This window comes from Castanea sativa, chromosome 5, assembly GCF_040712315.1.
Source record: "Castanea sativa cultivar Marrone di Chiusa Pesio chromosome 5, ASM4071231v1".
In the NCBI taxonomy this organism is placed as follows: Eukaryota; Viridiplantae; Streptophyta; class Magnoliopsida; order Fagales; family Fagaceae; genus Castanea; species Castanea sativa.
The window spans coordinates 46,711,004-46,738,289 of NC_134017.1; the positions used below are offsets into that span (position 1 = coordinate 46,711,004).

At 35.4% G+C, this 27,286-nt stretch overlaps 5 protein-coding genes across 6 annotated transcripts; 1 reads left to right on the plus strand and 4 right to left on the minus strand.

The window, feature by feature from the left end:
• Positions 1-674: 674 nt before the first annotated feature.
• On the minus strand, positions 675-1,097 carry LOC142635298 (uncharacterized). The gene has a single exon (XM_075809482.1). It carries the CDS (start codon positions 1,095-1,097, stop codon positions 675-677), a length of 423 nt encoding a protein of 140 aa, XP_075665597.1.
• Positions 1,098-2,163: 1,066 nt separating this feature from the next.
• On the minus strand, positions 2,164-2,619 carry LOC142635299 (uncharacterized). The gene has a single exon (XM_075809483.1). It carries the CDS (start codon positions 2,617-2,619, stop codon positions 2,164-2,166), a length of 456 nt encoding a protein of 151 aa, XP_075665598.1.
• Positions 2,620-12,505: 9,886 nt separating this feature from the next.
• Positions 12,506-14,117, minus strand: LOC142633385 (uncharacterized). 2 transcript variants are annotated; one of them, XM_075807619.1, is made up of 4 exons: positions 13,876-14,117; positions 13,333-13,695; positions 13,041-13,177; positions 12,506-12,780 (listed from the first exon to the last, which is right to left on the minus strand). In XM_075807619.1, the coding sequence occupies exons 2-4, from the start codon at positions 13,342-13,344 to the stop codon at positions 12,609-12,611; spliced, it is 321 nt and encodes a 106-aa protein (XP_075663734.1). In that variant the 5' UTR covers positions 13,345-13,695; positions 13,876-14,117; the 3' UTR covers positions 12,506-12,608. The 2 variants fall into 2 exon arrangements, 1 of the variants encoding a protein (XP_075663734.1); XR_012843895.1 differs by lacking the exon at positions 13,333-13,695 and having other exon boundaries at positions 12,506-12,771.
• Positions 14,118-16,420: 2,303 nt separating this feature from the next.
• Positions 16,421-20,990, plus strand: LOC142635300 (uncharacterized). The gene is made up of 4 exons (XM_075809485.1): positions 16,421-16,477; positions 19,419-20,282; positions 20,586-20,735; positions 20,928-20,990. Exons 1-4 carry the CDS (start codon positions 16,421-16,423, stop codon positions 20,988-20,990), a joined length of 1,134 nt encoding a protein of 377 aa, XP_075665600.1.
• A 4,675-nt stretch (positions 20,991-25,665) lies between these two features.
• LOC142635301 (uncharacterized) lies at positions 25,666-26,194 on the minus strand. Its single transcript, XM_075809486.1, has 2 exons — positions 26,007-26,194; positions 25,666-25,915 (listed from the first exon to the last, which is right to left on the minus strand). Exons 1-2 carry the CDS (start codon positions 26,192-26,194, stop codon positions 25,666-25,668), a joined length of 438 nt encoding a protein of 145 aa, XP_075665601.1.
• Positions 26,195-27,286: the final 1,092 nt, after the last annotated feature.

Below are 27,286 nucleotides of genomic sequence, written 5' to 3' on the forward strand. Positions count from 1 at the left end.
TCGGCTGATTAAAAAGCCGTGTCACTGCATTGAGAGACTTAAAGAATGTAGGACCCTCTGCTCATGCTTCCTTGTACTCACTACGTGAATTGAGAGTTAATGAAAACTCATGTATCAACAAAGCAAAGGAAGTAGAATCAGCATTACAAGTGCATGTCACTTCAATCACTCAGCTCCAGGAATCTATCAAAAGACTTCAAGTGGAATTATCATCCCAACAAGAAGCAAATTCTGCCCTTCAAGCTCGATTAGAATGTATCACTGCTAAACGTAACTCTTTGAAGAAAGAGATTGAGAAGTTAGAAGGCGAGCTAGGAGCTCTGAGCAATCCAGACTTCTCTCTTGAAAATTTTAGTTTTCTCACAAACATTCTCTAATTTTCAAGTTGTAATATTTTTGTGTGGTCTTGAAAGGCCATGGGGTTGTACTATAACTTTACCATGCCTTATTTCACCAAACTATTTAGACTTTGCATGCATATTATGAACAATATTATATAAAATAGCTACATAAGTCTTTGCTTATAATAGTATGAGTTTTGCAAAACACAAAATCAGTTTGACGTGATGGCCACAAAAAATATTTTTACAAGATTAAGCACGATATTTCTTAAGGTGAGCTCCGCTAATGGGGCTATACACCTTTATTCTTACTTGATCCTTTAGCCAATAATGTCATGTTAAATGTACTTCTTCTACTATGTATGACCCTTCCCATTTTGGAGAAAACTTATGCTTAACAACTCCAACAACTCCTCGTACATGTGGGGCAGCTTTCCAAACAAGCTCTCCCACTTGAAACTTTCTTTCTCTAACTTGGCCTTCATACCTAGCCTTTATGTTATCCTGGTAAAGGCGGTTATGAGAAGCAACATTATCACGCATTTCCTCCATAATTTCCAAAGTGTCTTCTCTGGGCATTCCTACAATCTCTGCTAGTTTCACTGTTGGCTTTACTAAATCTATTGGGATAACAACCTTTGTGCCATAGACTAGAGAAAAGGGTGAAGCTCCTGTAGCTTGTGATATGGCTATTCTATGAGCCCAAAAAGCTGTAGGAAGCTCCTCTTTCCACCTCTTTCCATTTTCCTTAATCATTTTTCCCAATATCTTAAGCAATCTCTTGTTAGAGGCCTCAGCTTAACCATTTACTTTGGGATAATAAGGTGTATATGTCGTGTGAGAAATGGAATACTAGTCTGTTAAACGACGCACATCCTTACTCAAGAATGGCATGCCATTGTCATAAATAATTTTTTTGGGTATCCCAAAACGACATATTATATTCTCCCTCAAGAAATTAGCCACTGAGCTTCCTGTTGCCTTCTTCATAGTCATAGATTTTACCCACTTGGTAAATAGCTGAGTGGCTACCAGTATCCATGTACATCCTTCAGAAGGGGGTTTATTGGCCCCATAAAATCTATCCCCCAACTGTGGAATGGATATGGAGCCATAGTTGGATGAAGACTCTAATGGTTGGTGTGTATATCGTCCCCTTGCCTTTGGCATTCTTAACATTTCTTTACAAAGTTTTGAGCATCCTTTTGCATTATGGGCTAGTAATATCCCTGGTGCAAAGCCATTTGCCATAGTTTTCTCCCACTCGGGTGTCCTGTTGGCTCTCCTTCATGCAGGTCTGAAAGACTGTCATTGACCTCTTTAGTAGGAATACATACCATCCATCTCCCTTGGAAACTTCTCTTAAATAGCTTCCCATCTACCACTTTAAACTTGGTCACATATTTTTTTAGCTTTTCTCTTTGAACTCAATCAACAGGCAACACACCTTGCAAAAGGTATCTCAAGTATGGATCCTACCAATCTTCTTCCAAAAATTCACCATTAAGCACCTCTGCTTAATCTAGAGGAATGACAGAACAAGTCTTACAACTACGTTGTTCTTCCTTAGCATTATTGGCCAGAAGATCCCCAACCTTTGTAATCTTCTATAGAGGTTAACATTGAGATTTACACCACAAATATCATAGTGCAACCTGCAAAACAATGTCAATCCCTCTTGCCTTGCGACACATTTCATTAGCAAACCCTCTGCTCTCGTGAGAAACAAATCTCCATTGATCTTGATGAAGTCTTTCATATTTGTTGGTAACTCTAACCCAATATACTTCCCTTAAGTCATTGCTCTCAACAAGGGTTCTCGCTAATCTTGAGGGAAACACAGCTCATCCTGAACTAAAGTAGGTTGTTTCTTTACTCGGAGTGTCATATTTTCTTTCTTCAATACAAACTTAATGGCTAGAGTAGCTAGCGAGTCAACAAGCTTGTTTTCACCCCTATTAACCACCTTGTACTCTGTGGAAGTAAAGTGTTTCATGATCCTCTGCACCGCAGCTCTGTAAGCAGCCAAATTAGGATTCTTTACTCCATAAATTGCCTCAAACTGTCTTATTACCAACTCAGAATCACCAAACACCTTCAACCTTTTTATGCCTAACCTTCTAGCAGCCTTTAGCCCTACCAACAAGGCTTCATTCTCTACTTCATTGTTAGAGCAAGGAAATTGTAGTTTATAGGCAAACGTTTGCTCTTCCCCTAATGACTTTAAGACTACTCCTATCCCTCCTCCTTGAAACGTAGATGACCCATCGAAATACATTGACTACTCCTGCTCCTCTGTCACCATAATTTCCTATTAAAGGGGTGAAAAATCACTTGTCCCAGGAAAATTAGCCAACAAATCAACTACTGCCTGGCCTTTGATGGCAGTTGGTTGTATGCATTCAATATCATGGCACGATGTCAAGATGGCCCATTACGCCATTCTCCCTGATAGTTGAGGATGTGTCAAGAGATACTTTACGAGATTACTCCTAGTCACCAACTGCACACAATGCCCTTCACAACAAAGGTTAGAGACAAACATACTTTCTCAGCAGTTGAGTATCTTAATTCTTGTCCCTTTATAAGTTTGCTAATGTAATATACTGGCTTCTTTACCCCTTCCTTCTCCTGAGCTAACAATGCTCCCAAGGATTGCTCCATATTAGCTATATACAATAGCAAGAGTTTCCCAGGTATAGGGGTCACCATGGTGTGGGAACCCACCAATATCATCTGAATTTTCCTGAATGCCTTTTGGCATTGGTCACACCATACAAAAGCCACTCCTTTCTTTGTCTGCTCCATGAAAGGCTTTAAAATCTTAGCTAGGCCTAAAATGAATCTCCTTAAATAAGAAACTTTTCCCATAAAGCTTCTCAACTCGTTCAAAATTGTAGGAGGACTGAGGGTAGTTATTACTCGACCTTTGTAGGATCCAAATCAATCCCTCTGTGGTGAATAAGAAATCCCAAGAACTTCCCTGAAGATACTCCAAAGGCACACTTGGAAGAATTCATCCCGCAAGTTATGATCCCTACATCTTTCAAGGACTTGTCTCAGGTACACCAAATGCTCAAAAGGATTCTTTGCTTTTACCACAAGATCATCAACGTAATCTTCCACCTATTTATGCAGAATATCACCAAAAATTAAGGTCATAATTCTTTGGTACATTGTACCCGCATTCTTCAGTTTGAAAGGCATCACCCTATTAATTTCCAAAAGGTGTCCTAAAAGCAATTTTCAAGGCATCTACTGGATCCATAAGGGTCTGATTATACCCACTATAGTCATCCATAAAGGTGAAATGCTCATGACCCATCGCTGCATCTACCAAAATATCAATATTAGGAAGTGAGAATTCATCCTTTGGACAGGCTTTATTGAGATCTCGAAATCCACGCAGATTCTTATCTGACCATTTTTCTTCTTTATAGTAACTATATTAGCTAACCAGATTGGGCATTCAATCTCTTCAATGAATCTTGCCTTTAAAAGCTTTTGCACCTCAAGCTTTATATTTTCATCCACATCCAAATGATATTTCCTTGGCGGCTATTTAACAGGCTTAGCATTAAGATCCAACTTTAACTTGTGCACTACCAAGTTCAGGCTCAAACTTGGCATTTCTTGATAACTCCAAGCAAAAACATTCTTGTATTTCTTCAACAAGGCTACCAGTTTTCCTCTTTCTTCTTCAGACAGATTCTTGCCAATTTTCACTAGCTTTTCGCTTTCTTCTCCATCACTCAGATTAATCTCAACAAGTTCTTCTTGCATATTCTTAACAAGATCATTCATGCACTCAGGGGTTGTTGTGTATAGGATTAAGGGAATTAGGCTCGCCATCCTCCTCATTTCCTTCCTTTAACCGTCAAAATTCATATATCACCCGGCCATCAGGCCCGGTAACCCTTCTTATCTTGGAAGGCCTTTCTGGTTCCACCAATTCGCCATCATCTTCTTCTTCTAATTTCAAAGCAATAGGATTAAAAGGAAGAATTCTATTCTTGCCTTCAAGTTCGTACTCTTGATATAAAGCTGCCTCAGCAAAATGAAGTTCTGCTCTATCAAAAGGCATCTTGGTGGCCTCAATGACTAGCTGTTTGTTCCTCCAAATGGCCTTCCAACATTAATGATATGTGGAAGCCACTACTTTATATGCTTTTAGCCATGGACGGCCTAAAATGATATGGTAGGATGTATTCCCTTCCATCACATGCATGAGAGTTGGTGCTCGAATTGGCCCAACCCTAAGATCTAAAGACACATGCCAAAGAGTATTCTACTGTAAGGCTCCGATTCCTGCTACCTGCATTGGCTTTGGAATAATTCTCTCTCGCGAAATTCTCAAGGTGTCAAAAATTGGGAGAGGCAGAATATTGGTGGATGCACTAGTGTCTATCAATGCCCTTTTGATTAGAAATGTTCCTAAGAAGACAATGACATATAAAGGTTTGTTGCCGTCAACAACTCGATTGACTAAATCTTTATTAGAAAAGGTGACTGAATCCTTTGCTTCCTGATATGCCACTTGCATCAAACTTCCTTCAACAGTTGCCACTTCATGATTCCCACTTCATGATTCCTTTCCATCACCCTAATCAAAGCTTGGGCCGCTTCTCTTCTAGCCATTGGTCTAAGCCCTATTCCTTCAAGAAAGGAATGTATTTTATCCTCTTGCTGAATTCTTATTACCATCTCTTCATCTACCAATGGTGGCGATGCTGAGCTACTGCTAGCCATGTTCTCCACTTCTTCTTCCATAGGATCTTCACGACCTCTGAAAAAAGTCATTGCCACATCCGGTCTACGCATCCTTGGGTCAACCCGCTTCCTAGCCTTGACAACCAAATCTCCCTTGGCTACCCTATCATGGAAAGTATTCCTCAAAGCATAACAATCCATAGTATGGTGATTGCATCTCCTGTGGTACCTATAATATAGTGGATTTCACTTTTCCTCTTATATAGGTTCATGCTTGCATTCAGACAAGTCACTACACCATCTTTCACCCAAACTTCTAGGATGCTACACAACTCTTCAGTGGACACAGTAAAAGGAGAGGGAATACTACCGCTCTCTCTCTCTCTCTCTCTCTCTCTCTCTCTCTCTCTCTCTCTCTCTCTCTCTCTCTCTTCTTTCCTTTGGCCACCTTCTTAAGTTTTTCTGTCACAACAACTTCCACTTTCTTGTTTTCTCTTCTCCACGGATGTCTAGGAGCACTCACAGCTTGTGAAGTTAAACATTTTGATAGCTTTCTCATGGACATACTTGTTCTCCTTGCAGCTTCTACAATCCTTGTGAAACTAGAAATCTAAAAATTCTCTAGGTAAGGTCAGTATTCATACAACATATCTACGATACAAACATCCATCAATCTTTCTTCCTCCACAGGGTCATAACATAGCAAAGAGAGATCCTCGAACCTACGAATATATTCCAACAACCCCTTAGACACCCTTTGATTCTCGTGTTGTAGATCTGACAACGTGAGCTTTTCTTCCAAAGCAAAGAACTATTTCAGACACTGCGTTGCCAAATCATTCCAACTTAGAATTGACCCTAGTGTAAGACTGATATACCAAGTAAAAGCTTGGCCTTCTAAGGACTTAGAGAACTCTCGGAGTCTCAACTCATGGTCGTGAGAGTAAGCCGTCAGCGCATTTACATACCATCTAATATACTTTCTAGCACTTTCTGTTATGCCATCATACTTGGGAATATAGGAGGTGTGTAGTTAGTAGGGTAAGGCTTCTTAACTATTTCTTCAGGATAAGGAGGCCTAGTATCAACATAAACAACACTCTCCATCTTCTTGGCCTCAAACAAAATAGCATGTATATTTTCCCTAGTCAGATAAAGAGATCCTTGAGGACCTTAAGGAGGCTGATGCATGGTTGTCTCCTAACGCAGGGACTAGAACTCTGCCCACATAGTAGCCTAAGGCTCGGTTTGGTTCAACGGTAAACTAATTTCAGAAATTATTTTTCGCATTTACGTGTGTTTGGTAGGCACCGAAAATTTGGTCAACTGAAATCATTTTACAGTTTGAACGTAAAATAAGCCTTATATGATGGAAAATCAAATCCGTTCCTATTTTACCTTCAAATCACATTTTCGACTGAAAACAGAGAGAGAGAGAGAGAGAGAGAGAGAGAGAGAGAGCACGAAAAGAGGGAGACAGAGAACGAAGAGAGGGAGAGAGAACGAAGAGAGAGAGAGAGAGAGAGAGAGAGAGAGAGAGAGAGAGAGAGAGAGAGAGAAATGCCGACGAGCTCGCGCCGGCGAGATCGAGCCCCAAGCCCAGACGCGCTAACAAGCCCAAACCGAACCCCAAGCCCAGACGAGCTCGCGCTGGCGAGATCGAGCCGCGAGATCACTACCACGCCGGCGAGCTCGCGCCGGCGAGATCGAGCCGCAAGACCACCGTCCTAAGCCCAAACCCACCTCTGTCGTTACCAATCTGGCCGCCATTACCGATCATTTTTCCCTCAATCTGGCCGCCGTTACCAATCTCTTTCCCTCAATCTCATAATCTTTCTCTCTTTGATCTCTGATTTTTTTTGTTGCTGTTGTGGTGGCGTGGGTAGTGGCGTTTTGGTGGCTTTTGATCTATGATTTTTTTGGTGTTTTGGTGGCTTTTGATCTCTGATTTTGTTGTTGTTGTTGCGGTGGTGTGGGTGGTGGTGTTTTGGTGGTTTTTGTGTTGTGTGGTGCTGGTGTGTGGGTGGTGGTGGATTTTTCCGTGGGTGCTGTGTGGGTGCTAGTAGATTTTTTTATATAAAACTTGTTTGGAAGCTGAGAGAATGTGAGAAATTAGTGGAAAATTTGCATTTTCTGAATGTTACCAAACACTTCAAATTATTTTCCAATATAATTTTAAAATTGTAACCAAACACTAGAAATTATTTTCCTTTCCCGAAAATATTTTCACCTGAAAATATTTTACACCCGGAAAATATTTTACACCCAACCAAACGCAGCCTAAGAGCGCTGAAGATATTCAATAGCAGCCACGATCTCCCTGCTATCATGATGAGCAGTTCCACCCAAAGATTCTGCGCCTTTAGAATGCATGGATATTTAATTTGTACTTGGTTCTGACCGATGGTTTTCACCTACACCAGTTAGTATTCTAGTAACTACCTACTTCCTCGGAGGCATGGAGAAAGTGACAACAAACAGAGGTATACAATCGAACAAAAACACCCTTAAAAAAAATAACTAAAGAACCCCAACAAAGTTGCCAAAAATGTACGTGCAAGTTAGATTTGAGCTTATATATAGAAGTGAAATAAGTTATCTAACAATACATCTACATGAAAAAGCTCGAAAAGATGCAAGCTTTGACATGACACTAAAGCAAGAAATAAAGAAAGTGATGATAGGACATGAAAAAGACGCACATTTAAACAAGAAGACGAAACTGATTACTAAAACAACACATAATGTACGTGGCAAAACCCTAGAGAAGAGATATAAAAAAAAAAAACCATGGTTTAATCAAGAACTTAATATTCTTTCTTAGCTCAGCTTGTATTCTGTATGAAAATATATCAGTTTACAATCAAGTTGTCTTTCTTTCCTACCAATTCTCCACTTTCATCTCAAAATATCTGCTTGGGTTCTTGCCCTAATAGCACAGCTGCATGTTCCTCTTATACTCTGAGGAATATGGCTGAGTACAAGGACATGTGTCAAGTTATCATTATCTCTTTTAGATATTTTCACAGCTGTGATATTATTTGCTGACTAAGGGATAAGAACTGAGCCAACGTGGCACTGAGACCCATAGGTAGATAGCTTTGCCACTGCTTGGGAGACAAGTCTTGGTCATTGAGACGGACATCAGGAATACTGTGATTGGTACATGTGTCTCTAAGGTGATTCATTGTGCATTCAACCAATAAGGGGTGTCCTCATAGCCTCTGACCTTAAAAAGTCACTATGTCCCTTTTTGGTGAGTGCTTGAGTACCGTGTCAGGTGTAAATCTCACTTCCTTCCCAAGGCAATCACGCCTTTAGCACAGACCAAGACAAGATCTCTTAGCCAACATCCCCTCTCCCCTTTCCTCACAGCTACTCCACGTGTAACGTCTAGATTCAACCACTTCTGCATTCTCCCATGTCTTGGTGGTGTTATGTACAATACCCATATGGTTATAACCCTTCAAAAGGTACCAATGGAGAGTTACAATGTTTCATAAAACTGTTCATAAGGCTTAAAACATGTTCAAACATTCAGAACAATTACCAGAAAATTCTGCAAAAATTCAGTTTTTACATGTCTCAATCAATCAAGAGGAATCAAGTATCAATCGAAAGATCTTTTCAATCAGTCGAATCAAGAATTGCTCATCAATCAAGTCATCTAGAGGCTTCAGATTAAATTTCTTGATCACATCGATCGAGCAAATCTTTGATCGATTGAACATACTAAATCTTGAATTTTTATCTAGAAAATTCCTAAACTTGAATTTTCACTTTATCACCATTATAAAACAAAATTCTCCAAATTTAAAAATCATTATTACAACTTATCCATGTATATTCCTATATATACAACAATAATATAAACAACCAATTTATCTCTCTTCTCTCCCATCTCTCTCTTCCCTCTTCCTCCCTCTCTCCATCAAATCCACACTGCCAGCTAGAGAGAGAGAATTAAATAAGTAAATTTATGTTTACACTTTAGATACAATAAGGTTGTAAATTTACAACCTTACTGTGTCAGAAAAAATTTTGGATATACCAACCCTGATGTGGGTAGTTTTAGACATATGTAGAATTAAAATAGCAATATGAAAGGTTTTACACATCCAATGGTAATATTCTTAGAGCATTCACATCCGGACTTGTAAATGGCAAACTATGGTATATTTTAGCATCAAAGCACAAATAACATGCATTACCCGGTCTTCTAATTGCAAAATTTTTTGCAATAGTGCTATAGTATCGTCTTATATGTATGATGGTACTGTAGCAACTTGTAAAACTTGAACCCTATATTTTATTAATTTCTCCTCTCTCTCTCTCTCTCTCTCTCTCTCTCTCCCCAAATCACTTTTCTCTCTATCATCCAAGCATGATGTTTTCTAAAGCCAACCTCCCTCCCTCTCTCTCCCCACTCACTTTGTCTCAATCTCTCCCACTCCTTCCTCTCTCTTAGATCGGCATGGAGATGATGCTTGGAGATCGGCCTATGGTGGAGGAGATCGGTCTATGGTGGCGTGGAGATTAGCAATGTTGGGATTTTGGTTTCAGTGTTGTGTGTGTCAGCTAATGTGGGTTGAGACCGGTGGTTTGATCAGTTGTATTCTTTTTGGGTTTGATTGGTGGTTTGGCTTGGTGGCAGTGGGTTTGCAGTGGAGATTGTGGTGGAGATTTCAGTGGGTTTGATCTATTGTAATTTTTTTTTTATGAGTTTGATTCTTGGATGGGTTTTGGTATGGGTTTGATTTTTGGAGATTATAGTGGGTTTTGATTCTTGTAGTGGTAGGTTTTGGTCTCAATGTTGTAGGTGTTTGGCTTGGTGGCAGTGGGTTGTGTTGTGTTTGGATTGGTGGTGGTGGCAATGGGTTATGTTGGGAATTTGCTAGGTTGATTTTGGTGATTTTGGTAAATATTTGTTATGATTTTGGTGTAGGTTTGTTATGATTTTTTGGGTTGATTTGGGTGGTGCAGTAGTGGTGGGGTGGTGGGTTTGGGTGGTGGTTGTGTTGTTGATGATGGTGGTGGCAAGTGGTGGTGGTGTTGTTGATGGTTGGCAAGTGGTGGGGTGGTTGGGTTTGAAGGGTGGTTGTGTTGGGTTTTGGGTTTGTTCACAGTGGTGAGAGAGAGGTTAAGAGAGAGAGAGGGAGAGGGAGAGACAGAAATTAGAGAGATGAGAGAAATGATTTTAGGTTACATATTTTATTGGGTAGATGTATTACTTGAATGTATTGTATAGAAAAATAAAAGTTGGGATGTTAAGTGTGTTGTAAAATAGTATGGTATAATTGATAAAGTAGATTTTGAGATGGTAAAATAGAATTTTTTTTTTTTTTAAGAAACCAAATGCTAATACTCTTATAGTTTAATTAACACTTATTGACTAACCAGAAATAAAATAAAATAAAATTCCCCAATATTAAAAATAATAACAATAAAATAAAAAACCAAATCAAACCAAACCAAAACGTCAAGTAACCATTTCAGCGGACAATAGTAACATAGGATAGAGGAGAAGACCAGACACAGCAGCAAGTCGCATAATAAAAAATAAAAAAAAAACTAGACAGTGTTGTAGTTTCGTACGTGATTAGGACTCCGAGCAGAGCTCGTCACCACTAGAGGCTTGACCAGTCGGCGATTCTCAGCATGACTTAGTTCTCTAAGTCTGGAAGGACTGTCTTGAGTTTTCATCAGAGATATCACGGGGTTGGTATACCTAATCAAATATCAGGTATCATTTATTTTTTACTTTTTTTTGGATAAGTTTTTATTAGAGTAGTAATGATTGATGATAACCAGACATGCAAAATTTTGCTGTTTGATATGTGTGGAAATTATAGGGGTTTTTTGTTCATTTTTAAGTTTTTGTAATTTTTTTTAAACTATTATTTAGTTTGGTTTGCAATGGAGGAATAATAATTGATATGCCAAAATCCACAACGGAGTAAACTAACATCCATTTTTCAAAATAACATCCATTTTCAAACAATTTTGTTAGTTAGCATCATTTTCAAACTATTTAGGAAACTAACATCTCAGTTCACTGTAGCAAATCGAGTATGGAGGAATCAATTTTCAATGGAAGTTGAGTCTGTTGGAATCGATTCCAGTGGAACTCAAGTATTAGATACTCGAGTTCTTGGTCCGCACAAATAAAAAAGAGAAAAACAGAGGAAAATGACCTTCGCCTGAGGAATCACAAGTTCATGGGTTCAGTTCGAACTTTAGTTCGTGGGTTTCACCGTCCGGGTTTATGGGTTTGCCGCCTTAGTTTGTGGGTTTTGGGTTTTGTTGCTTGGGTTCGCCGCTGGAACGTTGGTTCAATGTTTTGATCTCTTGTTTTTAGTGTTTCGCCAACTGTGGTTGTCATGGATTTTTTTTCAGATGTCATGGATTTTATTTCAAAGGGAGAAGAGGAAGAACTAACTGAGGTGTTTCGCCGACGGTGGTTGTCGTGGATTTTTTTTCAGATGTCATGGATGTTTTTTTCAAAGGGAGAAGAGGAAGAAGGAGACTAAAATGGGTCTCTTTTGTGGAAATCAAGTGTTTAATACTCGAGTTCCATTTGAATTTTAATAGAAATCGAGTCTGTGATACTCGATTTTCTATAGTGAACTCAAGTCCTTCAGCTCGAGATGTTAGTTTACTAAATAGTTTAGAAACAATGCTAACTAACAAAATTGTTTGAAAATGAGTGTTATTTTGAAAAAAAAAAATCCCAAAACGTCAAGCAACTAGTTCAGCAGACAATAGTAACATAGGATAGGGGAGGAGAACAGACACAGCAACAAGTCGCATAATAAAAAAAAATAAAAAAATAAAAAATAAAAAAACCAGACAGTGTTGTAGTGTCATACGCGATTAGGACTCCGAGTAGAGCTCATCACCACTAGAGGCTTAACTCATCGGCAATTCTCGGCGTAACTCAATTCTCCAAGTCTAGAGGGACCGTCTCGAGTTTTCATCGGAGATATCACGGTGTTGGTACACCCAATCAAAAATCAGGTATCGTTTATTTTATTTTTTTGGATAAGTTTTGATTAGAGTAGTAATGATTGATAATAACCAGACATGCAAAATTTTGGTGTTTGATATGTGTGAAAATTACAGGTTTTTTTATTAATTTTTAAGTTTTTGTAATTTTTCTTAAACTATTATTTAGTTTGGTTTGCAATGGAGGAATAATAATTGATATGCCAAAATAAATTTGCTATATATTAAACTATAAATTTGCTATCTTTGCTATATAAATTTGCAATGGAGGAATAATTAGTGAATTAGCTATATTATTGATATGTGTGTGGATTAGTGGACAATTGGTTCTGCCAATATATATATATGCGCAGGAAAATTTAACAAAAATTATATATATTTATTTTATAATTGAATGGTATGAAATTGAAATTATGTTTGAAATGAAAAAAAGAAAAGAAGAAAAAAGATTGAAGTAAAAATAGACAATCGCATATCAAATATTGCAAAAATGGTAGAAGAATGAATTTATGTACAATAAATGAATGCTTCTTCTGTAATAGAATACAAATGTTAATAGGCAAATATAGCATTCAACTTTTCATTGCATTGAGCTCCTGTCCCTCGAAGCACTTCGCATGCCATTCTCACTAGAGATACCACATGAGACGCAATGAAACCACTGTCCATATCCTCCTCCCATTGCCTCTCGTCCCATACCGCCCCAGCCAACTCGCTAATAGTTCTTAAACAAAAAACAGCATCAACCGAGAAATACCAAACAAACATAATGTCATGGACTACAATTTCATAATATCTGCGCACTTGTGTATATAAATATCCTATGGCATTAGGGATATATATTTTAAGGTTTTAGAGATAAATTTATTCAAAAAATATATAAAGACCCCCTCTTTCTCAAACAAAGCATAAACTATATACAGCAGACACAATGTGAACTGTGGTTTATTGTTTGAAAACAATTTTGAAATGGAGAAATGATACCTGTAGTAACATAGGACCCCATCCATTTCCTTTGAGGCATCAATTTTATCACATTTCTTAATCTGTTTCTCGGCTAACAACCAACTTTCAATTGATCCCCTCACTCTCACATGCCTCGAGATGGAATTTCTAATGCTCTGCATGTTCAGGAGAGATGAAAAAGCCAAAAAATTAAGCTAATATGACTATATCAACTAAAGGCTCATAAATCGAATTAGAGAAAGGATACTAGAATAGTGCTAGAGTGCTCTATAATTAAACTAATGAGATAGGAAAATAATTTGACACTAACCCAGGTCTCCATTCAAATAAAGGCAAAGTAGAAACTGTGAAAAGCACATAGTTCTAGAGTTCTTTCATCAAACAGTTGATTCCTGAAACTTGACGTGCCTAATTTATTGATTGCTACCTTCTCACTCCTTAGCAAAATAATGCTCGAGTGGTTAGTTAAAAAGCATCATTCTCATGTCCAGTTACACTAAGAATTGTATCATGGCATTGCACCACACACAAACACATGGTACGCGTGGCACATTAGCCTCTATAAGAACTTGAAAACTGAAGGGAAAACTCTTGAGCTGCTTTAAAGCATCAAGCCATTGACTGTCCTCAGCTCCTCTGTTGGTAGATGCCGCAGCTTCTGTCGCCTTTTTTGCTGCTTCAAACAATTCCACCAACTCTCTCTATTATTTTTATCCCCTCCCCACAGATATTTTGTTTCACATTTTAATTTAATAAACAAATCAAAGTGGCATTCAAATAATTAGACATTTAAGAAAAGAAAAAAAAAATCTTCAGTACCAAAAACAATAACAAAAGATTTTGAAAAACTTACATAAATCTGGTATTGGATAGGAGAGGACTTCAGTCTTTAGCGGATTCCTCTTTTTTCTTTGTTTCTAATCATTTTCAGGGATACAAAAGAGAGAAATCGCTAGAGTGTGTAATTATGTATGGCATACACCAAGAGAACCGCTGCTGGGAATCTTACTTTGGTGATGGTTTAGAGGCTAGCGGTTTGAGATGTGTTGAAGGAGAGTGAGTTCAAAGAAAACCTGGGTTCGAACAGGAAGTTCAAAGAAAATAAAAGGTTAAAAGATTAAAAAGAAAATAGTTATTATGTATAAATTTGTGAGGCATCAAAAGATAACGTGGCATAATATGAAAAGGTTATATATATATACTAGCCTTTTATTTTTTTGGGTAAGAGTTTATTTAAAGAATTTATTATAATTTAGGATTACTAGATTTTCCGATTAAAAAAAAAAAAAAAAACTTAGAGGTGTGATGATAAAATGATTTCACCACACATAATACTCATCACACTCCTAAATTTTTTTTGTGATTGAAAAATGTAATAATCTCAAATTATAATAAATTCTCAAAATCAACCCTTACCCAAAAAAATGGAAGAGCCACTGGACACGTGCTCAGAGGCTAGTATTCCATATTTATTATCCCTTTTTGCCAATTTTGTTTATGTAGTAATCAACGTGTTATTGATTGGAAGATGGTGCTATAATTTAGTATTAACTTTTAAGGGTGTGATGAGTATTATGCGTATATAGATGAATTAATTTTTTCATCACACCTCTTGGTTTTTTTGTGATTGTAAAATGTTGTAATACAAAATTATAATGGATGCTAATGATTAACCTTTATCCAAAAAAAATTGAAGAGTCTTTGAGCAAGCGTTGATTTCAATTTAAATCCTAGCATTTAAAAAAAAAATTACATCAAGGCAAATACATAAAACATCCTATGTACAAAACATATACTTTACATGGAACCTAAGTCCAAATAAGAAACATATAGAGAAAAGAAGCTTGTTTCGCCAATTCCCACTGTTTCCCTAATTGTAGATAGGAAGGGACACAAAAATGCTTGATGGGTTATTCAGTACTTAACTACTTATTCTTCCATATCTTTTCAAAATTCCTCAGCACCACCATGTCTTGCCATCTTGGTCTTATATGTTCCAGAGTTGAATTGGCTACCTCTTTGCTAGTTGTCATCAATATAATACAATTCCTTCTCATGTCTAAAAGCAGGATAGAAAGAACCCTAAAAAATAACAGTATAGCAATAGTCTTCCTCTGAATCCTGAAATATTGCAACCTCTACAATTCCTACATTGAAATGAAACACCAAAACATTTACCTATCTTAGACTTAGAAACTTCAATTAGGAACAAAGTTTGCTGAAAAATAGAAACATCAATTAGGAACAAAGTTTGCTAAAAAATAGAAAAAAAACAAAAAAAACAAAAAAAAATTATCCTTTCTCTTTACAAATGCACCTAATGGTTCTTTCTTCCTAATTCATATCCAAACTTACATCAAAATAACTTCTGCCTCCACACAATAAGTCAATAACATACCAATGGAGAGGTCACGCTTATAAGAAACTGAATGATTAATAAATTTTCTTACTTTTTGATACTTGGTTGTGCTCGTGTTTAGTGCTATATTGTTAAAATCTTTTACTTACAGAAAACAGAAGGAACTATTACCCAATTTTGAACAATACAACAGTGTTGATTCTGCAACTATAATAAGCCCATGACCTAATAGCACAATATTAAACTCATCTTTGAATTAAGTAAGATCCACACTCTCTTTTGCTAATCATAATGTATAAGTTCAAACATTGGGTTTTAAGATGGTCCATTCAAATTTTAAGGTATAAATTCCATTTTAAAGAACAAATCACTCAAAAGATAAATATTCCAAAAAAAAGAAGAGAGAAATTTAAATTGATTTTTTTTTTTTTGTATAATCAGTGATCTTGTTTCTCTCCTGTTAATTTCTCTATTTGAATTGTTCTATCGTAGAGAAATTGCAAGTCACAATGAGATTATGAGAGTAAAGAAATCTATCACAACATAACTACAGAGAAAGTCCCAAACCCATAAATATTGATGATTAATGTTTCTAAGCTTTAAAGTGAAGTCTAAAGGGAAACAATAAGATCAAAATTGGTTTAATCCTACAAAATGAAATTAAAAAAAGACGTATAATCATGTCACTTCAAACAACATACAATTGTGTAATTCAAATATCACAAACAGATAAAAGAAGGAAATATATTTATTAAGAATGCCTATTTTAGGCTTGAAATTTATGAAGAAAAATTATTACTTTTTGATGGGAAGGATTCTTCTGTACTTTGAAGTGTGAAAGAAAGGTTTGCATGACCATGTCAGTGCTTCTTCTCTGTAACATCGTCGGCTACTAAGTCATTGATGGAGTGGATGAAGACGCCAAGGCTTGGTATACTGGAATGAAAATCCTGATACGATCCGTTGATTCCTGTTGAAAAAGCATGCATTCTAAAAATTTTAAGTAAAAAATAGAGATAAAAATGAATAAACGTAAATAATGGGAGATGTTGATAAGGATTCACCATCAGCATCTACTTTGTGTTTTTGGAAAACGGTTTGAGGGAGGAGAAGTTTGTGTTGTTTTTATAGCAAGGAGAAGTGTTGGTGCTTGTTAGTTGTGTAAATTATTTGAACGTGAGTTAGTAAAAGACGTGCATGAAGGAAACTGTTAAAAACTGTTTAGTTTGAAGTTTATCATTTTGTTTAAAATTTGATTCTTTTTGTTTGAGAACCAAAAAATAAAAACAAAAATAAAAAACAAAAACAAAAACGTGCTTGATTTTTTTTTAATAACAAAATGTGCTTGATTTTTTTATTTTTTTGATAGATAACAAAACGTGCTTGATTTTGTTAGGAAAGGTATATGTTAATAATTTGCTAAATTTAAGGATATAGATGGGAAGTTATAGTAATAGTTTTTTAATAGGAGTGTTTTTTTTTTCCTTTAAATTCAAAATAAATAAGAAGATATTTGGAAAAAAAAACCTGAGATCATGGAGTAAGGAAAACAAATTCTATTAAAAAAATTTGAAAACGTTTAACCAAGAGAGTGGTCCTACTCTTTCTCAAAAAGAAAAAAGAAAAAAAAGAGAGTGGTCATATTTATCACAAAAAAAAAGTGGTCCTATTTTATTGGCAATATTTTAATAGGAGTTAAAAGACTTAGTTTTACTAAATTATACTTTAGTTTTGTCTCTACTTAAACCTAGGGAAATATGAGTATTTTGGAAAAAAAAAAATCCAGTCCAAACAGAAGCAGCCCCTTGAATAGTAGTAGTAGTAGTAGTAGTAGTAGTATCTATATATATATATATATATATATATATTACATATACGACGGTTACTAAGTTATATATATTGGTGGCACTAGCTAAGTTAACAAACTTTGTGCCGTGGGAGCTCTACTCCGCTTATATATATATATATATATATATATATATATATATATATAACCAAAACTTCTGAATCTCTCAAAGTTTTTCACGTCACCACAATACTTAAATAAAATTTTCATTTTATTTAAATAAAATTATTTTTGTTTAGTTCAATTTAACAAGGAGTGAAACTCTATCTCTCTAACATGTTCAACTTAAACTTAAATTCATCATTATCATTTTTTTAAAACAAAAATATTTTTGTTTAATTCAAACTTAACAAGGAGTGAAACTCTATCTCTCTAATAAATCCAACTTAAACTCAAACTCAAACGTTGATAATCTAGATATATATATATATATAACCAAAGCAAAAAACAGAGACTAACATAAAAAAAATAAAAATAAAAATAAAAAATGCAAGCAATCTAATTCAAATTTCTTCTTTGATTAACGAATTTTATGTCGAATTTTTTTATATTTTTATTATTAATAAAATTTCAATTCAACATATGTGGATATTTGTTTATATCTAAAATTTTCTTTCGATCTTATTCTTTTATTATGCTTAGAATTGATTTTCTTTTGAGTATTTGGGTTAATCTTCATATTTATATTGACATTGTTTTCGTAGATTTGATTTTTGGGTTGAAATTACTACTAATTTTTTTTTATTGTACATGGTAGATAAACACATCTCTATTTTTTTGAGAAAAATCAAAGCTGCAACTTATATCTTCCAGCCTAGGAAACAATAAATTTTTATTTGGTATGTTATCTATATGTTTGTTGAATTTTGTTGGTTTTGAAGTGGAATTTGGGGATTCTATAAATTTTGAAGTTTGATCTTAATTCTTCACCTTGAATGCTTTTAATTTAGGTTCATGTGATTTTTTATTTTTCTATTGAAAGCTATGATTTTTGGTTGATTAATTATTTGTTTAGATTAATTTCAATTAATTATTTGTTTGGATTCAATATAAAAGATAATGGAATTGGGTATTATAATTTTGATATTGTTTCATGTTTTGAATTTTCTATATTGTTATTACTATGAGAAAGTCATATTATTACTCAAATTTGAAACTTGATGTGTCTTCCTCATATCATGGTCTTCGTTTATATATTTGCATTTTATATTAAATTTGAGTGTGTGTATATATAACTATTGGGAGTTTTGCTTTATTAATTTAAGAATTGTAAATTATTTTGTAGGTTTTGGTAACTATGCATTTGTAACTCAATAACGTTTAATGTTAGACAACACTTTTAAACTATTGAAAAGTCTAGAAGTTATATATATATATATATATATATATATATATATATATATATTTAAATACTATCTAGCAAAATGTCTATTTACTCATTGTTGGATTTTTTTCCAAAGTCAATATTATTATTATTATTATTATTATTATTATTATTATTATTATTATTATTATTATTATTATTATTATAACTTTTAGTCTTTTTTCCCCCATAGTTTTTGCTACTATTCGTGTTTAGTTATTGATTGGACCATTTTTTGTTGTTATGACTTATGATTGATTTTTTAAAATAGCTAGTATGGAGAAGATGATGGTGTTTCAAAAGACACCAAAGAGACAAAAGATCAAGTTGAGTGTCGATGCAAAAGATTGGATATCCGAGTTGCCTGAATCAATTAAGCAGCGCATTCTCTTTTTCTTGCCTCCAAAAGATGCAACATGTACTACTATTTTGTCCAAGATATGACAACGAGAGCCGGCTCTTCCACTAGGCCAATTAGGCAATTGCCTAAGGCCCCCAAGTGGAAGGGAGGCCCCAAAATTTTAGAAAATAAGGAGCAGTAAGGGAAAAAAAATTGATTTCAGATGAATCAAAAAAAATTTGACACATCCTTTTGACCAAAAAACAAAATTTCTATTATACCCGGTTAAACATTGGTAGCACAAGCATGGAAATCACTCCGTAGTATAGATTTTGATTTTCAAAATACCCATGGATCGTTTTTCGAAAGCCAAGATTCAGATCCAGAGGATGTGAAATTAGAAAAGTTCATGAACTTTGTTGATAAAACTTTGCAAATACTCCATGACGAAATGGTAATAATCCAAAAATGTATATTGCCAATGTCAGCTTACTGATGCTAAACATGCTTCTTGTATTGATAACTGGCTTGAATTGGCTACGAGAAATTACATCAAGGAGCTAGAGCTAACCATCATAGGCAAGAAAATTACTGATTACACTTTGTCTAGGAGAATTTTTGCTGTTGAATCGTTGGCCATATTAAGGTTATGGGGTTGTAAGCTGGTGGAACACATGTTTGGTGAAAATACAAAATTTATTTGTCTGCAAGAGCTGTCTTTGTTGGCAATTGATCTAGATGGTAAAATGATACAAGAACTTGTTTGCCGCTGCCCTATGCTTGAAGCATTGGAGATCTCATGTTGCTCGAGGGTGGATTATCTTCAACTTCTTAATCTTCCCAAGCTTAAGAAGGCGGAATTTGACTCGTGTCTCACTATTAAGAGTAATGAAGCACCTAATCTTCAAATTGTGTCTTGTACAGGTATTGTTAGGAGTTTACTTTTGGATATTTCTACTTCAGAAAATGTAAAGAAGCCGAAAATTGGTTATGTGGGAATTTCTAGACATTATCTTGAAGAACCTAATTCAAGATTTCCTCTGCTTGAGACTTTGGAGATGCAACCGTCAAACTTACCTGAGATTAAAATTTCACATCATCGACTTGAGAAGTTTAAATTGTTTGTTAACGGAGATACCATACTTCATATTGACTGCAAAAATCTTAGTTCTTATGCATACTTTGGCTCTCACATCCCATCCTTGTCAATCAATTATTCTAGATTAAAGAAATCCCAAAATCTAATATCGATCCACTATCCTCTAGACACTTCGTGGTTTCTGAAATTAAGACGATATCTTGGAAACTTCAAGCAACCAGTTCTTTCCTTGAGGATTGATGAGTCTCCCACGGTAAACCTACAAAAAAAGTTTATTATTTTATTATTATATATTTTTTAATTTTGCTAACATAAAGCTTATTGATTTCATTTCTTGATTTTAATTTTTATATGCCCATATCATACTTGTCTTGTTCTAATTATGTACTTTTTTAGGACAATTAATTGTCACTTAATTGATAGAATATTAATATTCTTTCATTTCTTTTCTTAAGGAGAGTTTGCAGGTTAATTTTTTCCAAATCTTCATTCATTCTAGAAAACCATTTCCGTAAATAGTTCAAGATATATTAACATATATCTTTTGAATACTTAGATCACCATTACTACAGAGCTGTTAAGTGAACAGTCAATTCCTCCTCGCTCAAATCTCAACCTCTTGAGTTTGAAAAGAATTCCACCTTCACAAGATTATAGAGCTCTTATAGATGGCTGGTTATGGAGTACTCATCCAGAAAGCCTATCAGTATCATGTGTGCAAACAAACCGACCATTCCTTAATTTAAGTATACCTGATAAAAAAATAAATAAAAAATTTACGCATACATTTTCTAATGGCAATGGTTCTAAATTCTAATTTTTTTTTATTTGCTATTTATTTCAAACCACTAAACTTCTTTTTATATGTTTTAGTTCCTACACTAGAACCTTTTAATAGTTGAAGAAGAAAGCCAAGAGTGTTGCAGTGACTGTCAAATCAAATGTTGGCGGCATGACTTAGAGGGGATTAAATCAAAATACTTCGACGGGGAAAAAATATGTAAATTATCCTCACCTTCAAGCATCATTTGATTCCTTGCAAGGTAGTACAGCACCAATGGAAATTAGGTTTGATTTATTATGGGTGATTGAAATTTATGAATAGTGGAAAAGTGAATATCTCAGTGAGAAAAAGTACTTTGATTCAAGATATCAAAGAAAACTTCTAGAAACTGCTTGAAAGAAAACTGTTTGCTTGAATTGATTAAAATGGAAACTAATTAAATTACACTAAGGCTCTGCCTTATATACACGCTACAAAGAAAAGAGGGATAGAAACTAATCTAACTAACTTTTAACAAACTAAACAAACCCGTATTTGACAACTGTACATCACTTAAACTTTCTCACATGCCAACTATCTCACGTGCCAGATCATTGACTTGACTAATTGAAGTCTTCGGACTTAGTGAGTAGATATTAATTAAATCCAAGCAATTGGCCAGTCTGCTAAAGGTTGGAAGTCCTAAAGCTTTGGTAAAGATGTATGTTGCTTGAAATTGGCTGGAAACATAAAAGGTCTTAATCACACATTCTATTATCTTGTCTCTTACCAAATGATAGTCAACTTCTATATGTTTTGTTCTTTCATGAAAAACGGGATTAGCTGCAATATGCAATGCAGCCTAGTTGTCACAAAATAGCTAAGCACTACTTGGATGATCAACCCTTAAGTCCTCAATAATTGAAGAACTCACACAATTTCACAAGTTGTAGTAGCCATTGCCCTATACTCTGCCTCTACTGAAGACCTAGAGACTGTGCTTTGCTTTTTGGACCTCCAAGAGATTAAAGAATCCCCTAAAAACACACTATAGCCTGTGATGGACCTTCTGGTATCAGGGCAGCCTGCCCAATCCACATCTCAAAAGGCTTTCACTTGCATTGTTGACTTGCTAAAGAAGAACAAACCTCTACCTAGTGTACCCTTCAAATACTGTAGTACCCTATTGACTGCCAACATATAAGGCTTTCTTGGTTCAGCTAGAAATTGACTCAACCTATGCCATAGGTGATGTCAGGTCTGGTCAAAGTAAGATAGAGCAATCTCTCAATCAGCTTTCTACACTGACTTGCATCTGGAAGCAACATTCCTACATCCTTTGAAAGATGCAAATTTTGTTCCATTGGAGTTCTAATTGGTTTAGACCCCAAGAAGCCTGTATCTTGCAAGATCTCTAAGCAATACTTCCTTTGGTTTAGACTTATACTCTTGTCACTTCTAGCACTTCAAGACCCAAAAAATACTTCAAAGAACCCAAGTCTTTCAGGCCAAACTTATTGTCAAGTAAATGCTTCAAGTCAGCAATGCAGCTAAGGTAATTACAAGTAAGCAAAATATCATCCACATATACTAGTAAAACAGTGAAAGAAGAACCTTTATTATAGGTAAAAAGGGAGTAGTCTGCCTTAGATTTGACAAAGCCAAAATTTAACAATGTATAAGAAAATTTGGCAAACCATTGCCTTGAAGCCTGTTTCAAACCATAGAGACTCTTGTTGAGTTTGCAAGCCAAGGGACCACAACTAGGATTAGAAGCACACTGCCCCTTGCTGTGAAAGCCAGGTGGAAGACTCACATAAACTTCCTCTTCCAAATCTCCATGGAGGAAAGCATTATTCACATCCATTTGATGAAGAACCCACCCTTTCATAGCAGCCAAAGATAAGACCATTCTGACAGAAACTGACTTAGCTATAGGAGAAAATGTGTTAGTGTAATCAAGGCTTTCCCTCTATGTATACCCTTTAACAACTAAACGAGCTTTGTACCTCTCAATGGAGCCATCAGACTTAGTACTATAGACCCACTTACAACCAATAGGAGCCTTACCAGATGAATGGTGGTTAAAGTCCATGTATTACTGAGTTCTAGAGCTACAATCTCCTTATCATAGCTCTCTAATCGAGAGATTGGACAGCCTTATGGAAGGAAGTAAGGTCTACTGAGTTGGAATCAACTGCCATGACAAATTGCTTGTAATGCTTAGTGAGATTAGAATACGTAAGACAAGCAAATATGTCATAAGGTAGGCCAGATGAAGGTTTAGAAGAAACAAGTGTGGAAGTGGCAAACTTGCAGGAATAGTCTTCTAGGTAGGAAGGAGAGTTATGTGGTCTAGTGGATTTTCTGAGGGGCAAAGGAGAATTAGGCCTAGAGACAAACATAGGAACAAGATCATGCTCAGAATCAACAACAACACGAGTAACATGTGGAGATTGAAAATGTGATGGTGAATTAGGAATCTGATCTGTAGAAACATTGTTTGCAAAATCAGGGATTGAAACACTACTTTCATTTTAAAAAAATATGAATCTAAAATAGAAGAAACAGGAACAAAATGAGGGAAAACAAATGAAGTTAAAGTAAAATCAAAAGGAATAGAATCAGAAAGAATTGAGGAGGGAGAATCAGATGCAAAAGGAAAAATATTTTTATAAAAGATCACATCTCTAGAAACAAAAATGGAGTTAGTTTCCAAACCCATGACCTTGTACCCTTTAATACCACTTGGATATCCTAGGAAAACACATTTCGTAACTCTTGGTGCAAACTTATGTCTATTTTGACAAAGAGTAGAAGTGAAACATAGACAACCAAAAATCCTAATATGTCCATATGAAGAAGGTGTTTTGAAAAGCATTTCAAAAGGAGTTTTATTGTGCAAATGTTTTGAAGGTAGCCTATTGATGAGATAGACTACAGTAAGAATGCAATCACCCCACATCTTCAAAGGCAAGGAAGAGTGAAACCTCAAAGCTCTTACAACATTTAAAATGTGTTGGTGCTTTCTCTCAACAATTGCATTTTGTTAAGGAATTTCAACATAAGTTAATTGATGTAAGATGCCCCTAGATTTGAAAAAATCCTTCATAAAGAATTATGTGCCATTGGCACTTCTAAGACATTTGATTTTTGCACCAAATTGAGTTTCAATCATGTTAGAAAACTATTCAATAAGAGCTTGTGTTTTTGACTTAGATTTAAGTAAATAAACCCAAGTACACCTAGAGTAATCATCCACAATGGTAAGAAAGTATTTGTAACCTTCAATTGTGGGAACTGAAAAGGGTCCCTAAAGATCACAATGCACAAGATCAAAAAGACAATTAGATACATGAGTACTAATAGGAAAAGACAATCTCTTTTGTTTGGCAAAATGACAAATGTCACAACAGATTGCTTTATTAGAATTCAAACCAAATACAAATTTATTAAGCAATGACATTTTGGCATAAGAAGGATGCCCTGAACGAAAATGCCACAAATCAGCATTATTGACAGAAGTATGTGAAACTGGTGTCTGTGAAGAAGCAGCAAGAATAGATGATGATGGAAGACTGTGTTGTAGCAGATAAAGACCTTTTGATGCTTTACCCAATCCAATCATATTCCAATTGGCTAGGTCCTAGATAAAGCAAAAGGAACCAAGAAATACAAGACAACAGAACAATGCTTTAGTGAGTTGACTAACTAATATGAGATTAAAAGTAAAAGAAGGAACACAAAGAACTCCATAAAGAGTAAGTTGATCTGTGATATGAACTGTGCCTATGTGAGTAACTAAAGCCTTTTCTCCATTGGGCAAATAGACAAAAGTGCTAATTGTGGATGTAATAGAGGATAAGCAAGATACTGAATGGACCATATGGTCTAAAGCACCAGTGTCAATAATCCAGTCATTGGATTTATAAGTTTTCCTATCAACTATACGAGCAGAAAAAATGGAATGAGAAAGATTGGGAGGCAACCAAAAAAGATTACCTGAAAAATTAGCAAAATAAGGCATGGAAGAGCTGGGGCCTGCAGCAGTAGCAACATTAGTCAATGGAGACAAGACTAAGGTAGTTTTGTGAAAGGGCTGAGAAGCATTAGCTTCCTTGAAAGATTGAGAAGCAAGGAAGGAAAGCAATTGTTCACTCTAACTCTGAGTGATGGGACACTAAGGTGCACTGAATTGAGACTGTGGCATGGACAATTGAGGCTGTAGGGAGGGCATCAGATTAGGTTGATTGAGAAAACCTTGCATAGGCTGAGAAGTAACATTCCCCAATCCACCATTGTTGCAAAACAAACTTCCAAGATTGCTACTGCTAGAAACCTGATTAGCAGATGTCTTTCCTTTATGCTTATAGCCTGGAGGATATCCATGCAATTTGTAGCACTTATCAGCTACATGACCAACAAGACCACAGTAAGTGCACACAGGCCTCTCCTTCTTTGAATTTCCATTCTTTCCACCTTGATTTCCATGAGTCACAACCTCATTCCACCCTTGATGACCTTGAAACCACTTAGGATTAGAATTGTTAGCATACAAAGCTGTTGGTTGAATGACCGAATCAACTTGACCAACTTGCCTATGTTTTTCTTCTTGTAGGATCAAAGAATAGACTTTGTTCAAAGCAGGTAATGGCTCAGTGATTAAGATTTGACTAGTAACAGTGGAATAACTGTCGTTGAGTCCCATGAGGAAAAGAAAAAGAAAAACTTGATCCTTTTGCTGAGCAATTAGCTAATTTTGTTGAGAACCACAGGTACAAACACAAGTACAAGCAGAGGAAGATTAATAATGCACAAGTTCATCCCATAAAATCTTAAATTTGGTGAAATAAGAACTCACCGATAAGAAACCTTATGAAAGCTTCGAAATTTCTTTTTGAATCTCAAAGAATCTTGGAACATTTGGGTGTGAAAACCTATCACGCATATCAATCCACAAATCCCTTTTAGTGTGAATGTACATGACATTGGTGGCAAGATCCTTGCTCAAAGAATTTACCATCCATGAAAGAATTGTGGTGTTTGCTCTGTGACATGCATTGTACAAAGGATGAGAAAGATCAGGTATAGGAATTAAACCATCAAGAAAGCCAAATTTGTTTCTACCACTCAGAGATAGAAACACAGCCCTTGACCAACTGAGGTAATTTTTTATTATCTAAAAAAATAAATAAATAATAAAAACTGAGGTACTTTTTTGGACCAATCAGTGGTTGAGAAACCAAAACAACATCTGATGGTGGAATGAAATAAGGGCTTAAAGGATTGGTATTCACATCATCCATTGAAGGAGCTTGATTGGATGATCTATGATTTGCAGCATTAGAAGTATTTGTGGGAAGGGTTTCAAAATCTGAAGCAGTGTTAGAGACGGAAGCCATTGATGAGCTATTAAAGCTCTAATACCATATCATAGAAAATTTCTAGAAACTGCTTAAGAGAAAACTGTTTGCTTGAATTGATTAAAATGGAAAACTAATTAAATTACACTAAGGCTCTGCCTTATATACTCTCTACAGAGAAAAGAGGGGGAAAAAAAACTAATCTAACTAACTTTTAACAAACTAAGCAACACGTATTTGACAGCTGTACATCACTTAAAATTTCTCACGTGCCAATCCCTTAAGTAAAATGCCACCGCTTTATATTAACTTTCCTCTCTTTCTTTCCTTATAAACTCTGTCGTTTTGCTCTAGCTTTCCATCACTGCAACTGTATTCTTCTTGTTTCTTCTTTCCTGTGGTATTTTCCTTCATGCCTTCTTTCTTAAGTACATTCTCAACACAAGATGATGGAATGAAGAAAGAGGATGACTTATGTTTATGTTAATTAAGGAGGTGACAATATAATTTTCGATAGCATGGAATGAATTAAGAAGCATTCTGGTGGTCTATTTATCCAGAGTTTTTTGAGATTAAATTTTTGTTGTTGGTGGTGTGGTGGTAACAGAGGAGGAAGGTAATAGTTTAAAATTTATCTATTTATAAATATATATTTTTTTATTAATGTTTATAGGTTATAGTTTATAGTTGAAACATGTAAGTTGTCAGGGTTCTAAGTTCTTGAAGCATAGAGTGCACTGCACCTAAAATTTGGTTTGGCAAATCACCATTGTCCTCGTGCAGAATTTGCTTTCAGTTCTTCCGAATCGCCCATACTATACACAAGAAACATTTCAAGACTAGAGTTGACTCCATTGTCAAAATTTGTGTTACCATCTCTAGGAAAATGGAGTGCATAACTTGTTAGTACTCACATTGCTTGTACCCATTGTTGTCAAAATCGCAATCTGGATCATAGGATCGCACAATTTTATGATTCCACCTCACCAAAATGTTTAGAATCGCACAAGGATCGTAAAAATTATAGAATTGTATGTAGGATCGTATAAGATCATATGGGATCCTACCAATCCTACTAAAACGTAAAAATTAGTTTTATTTTTAAACAAAATAATTTTTTAAGTTCATCTA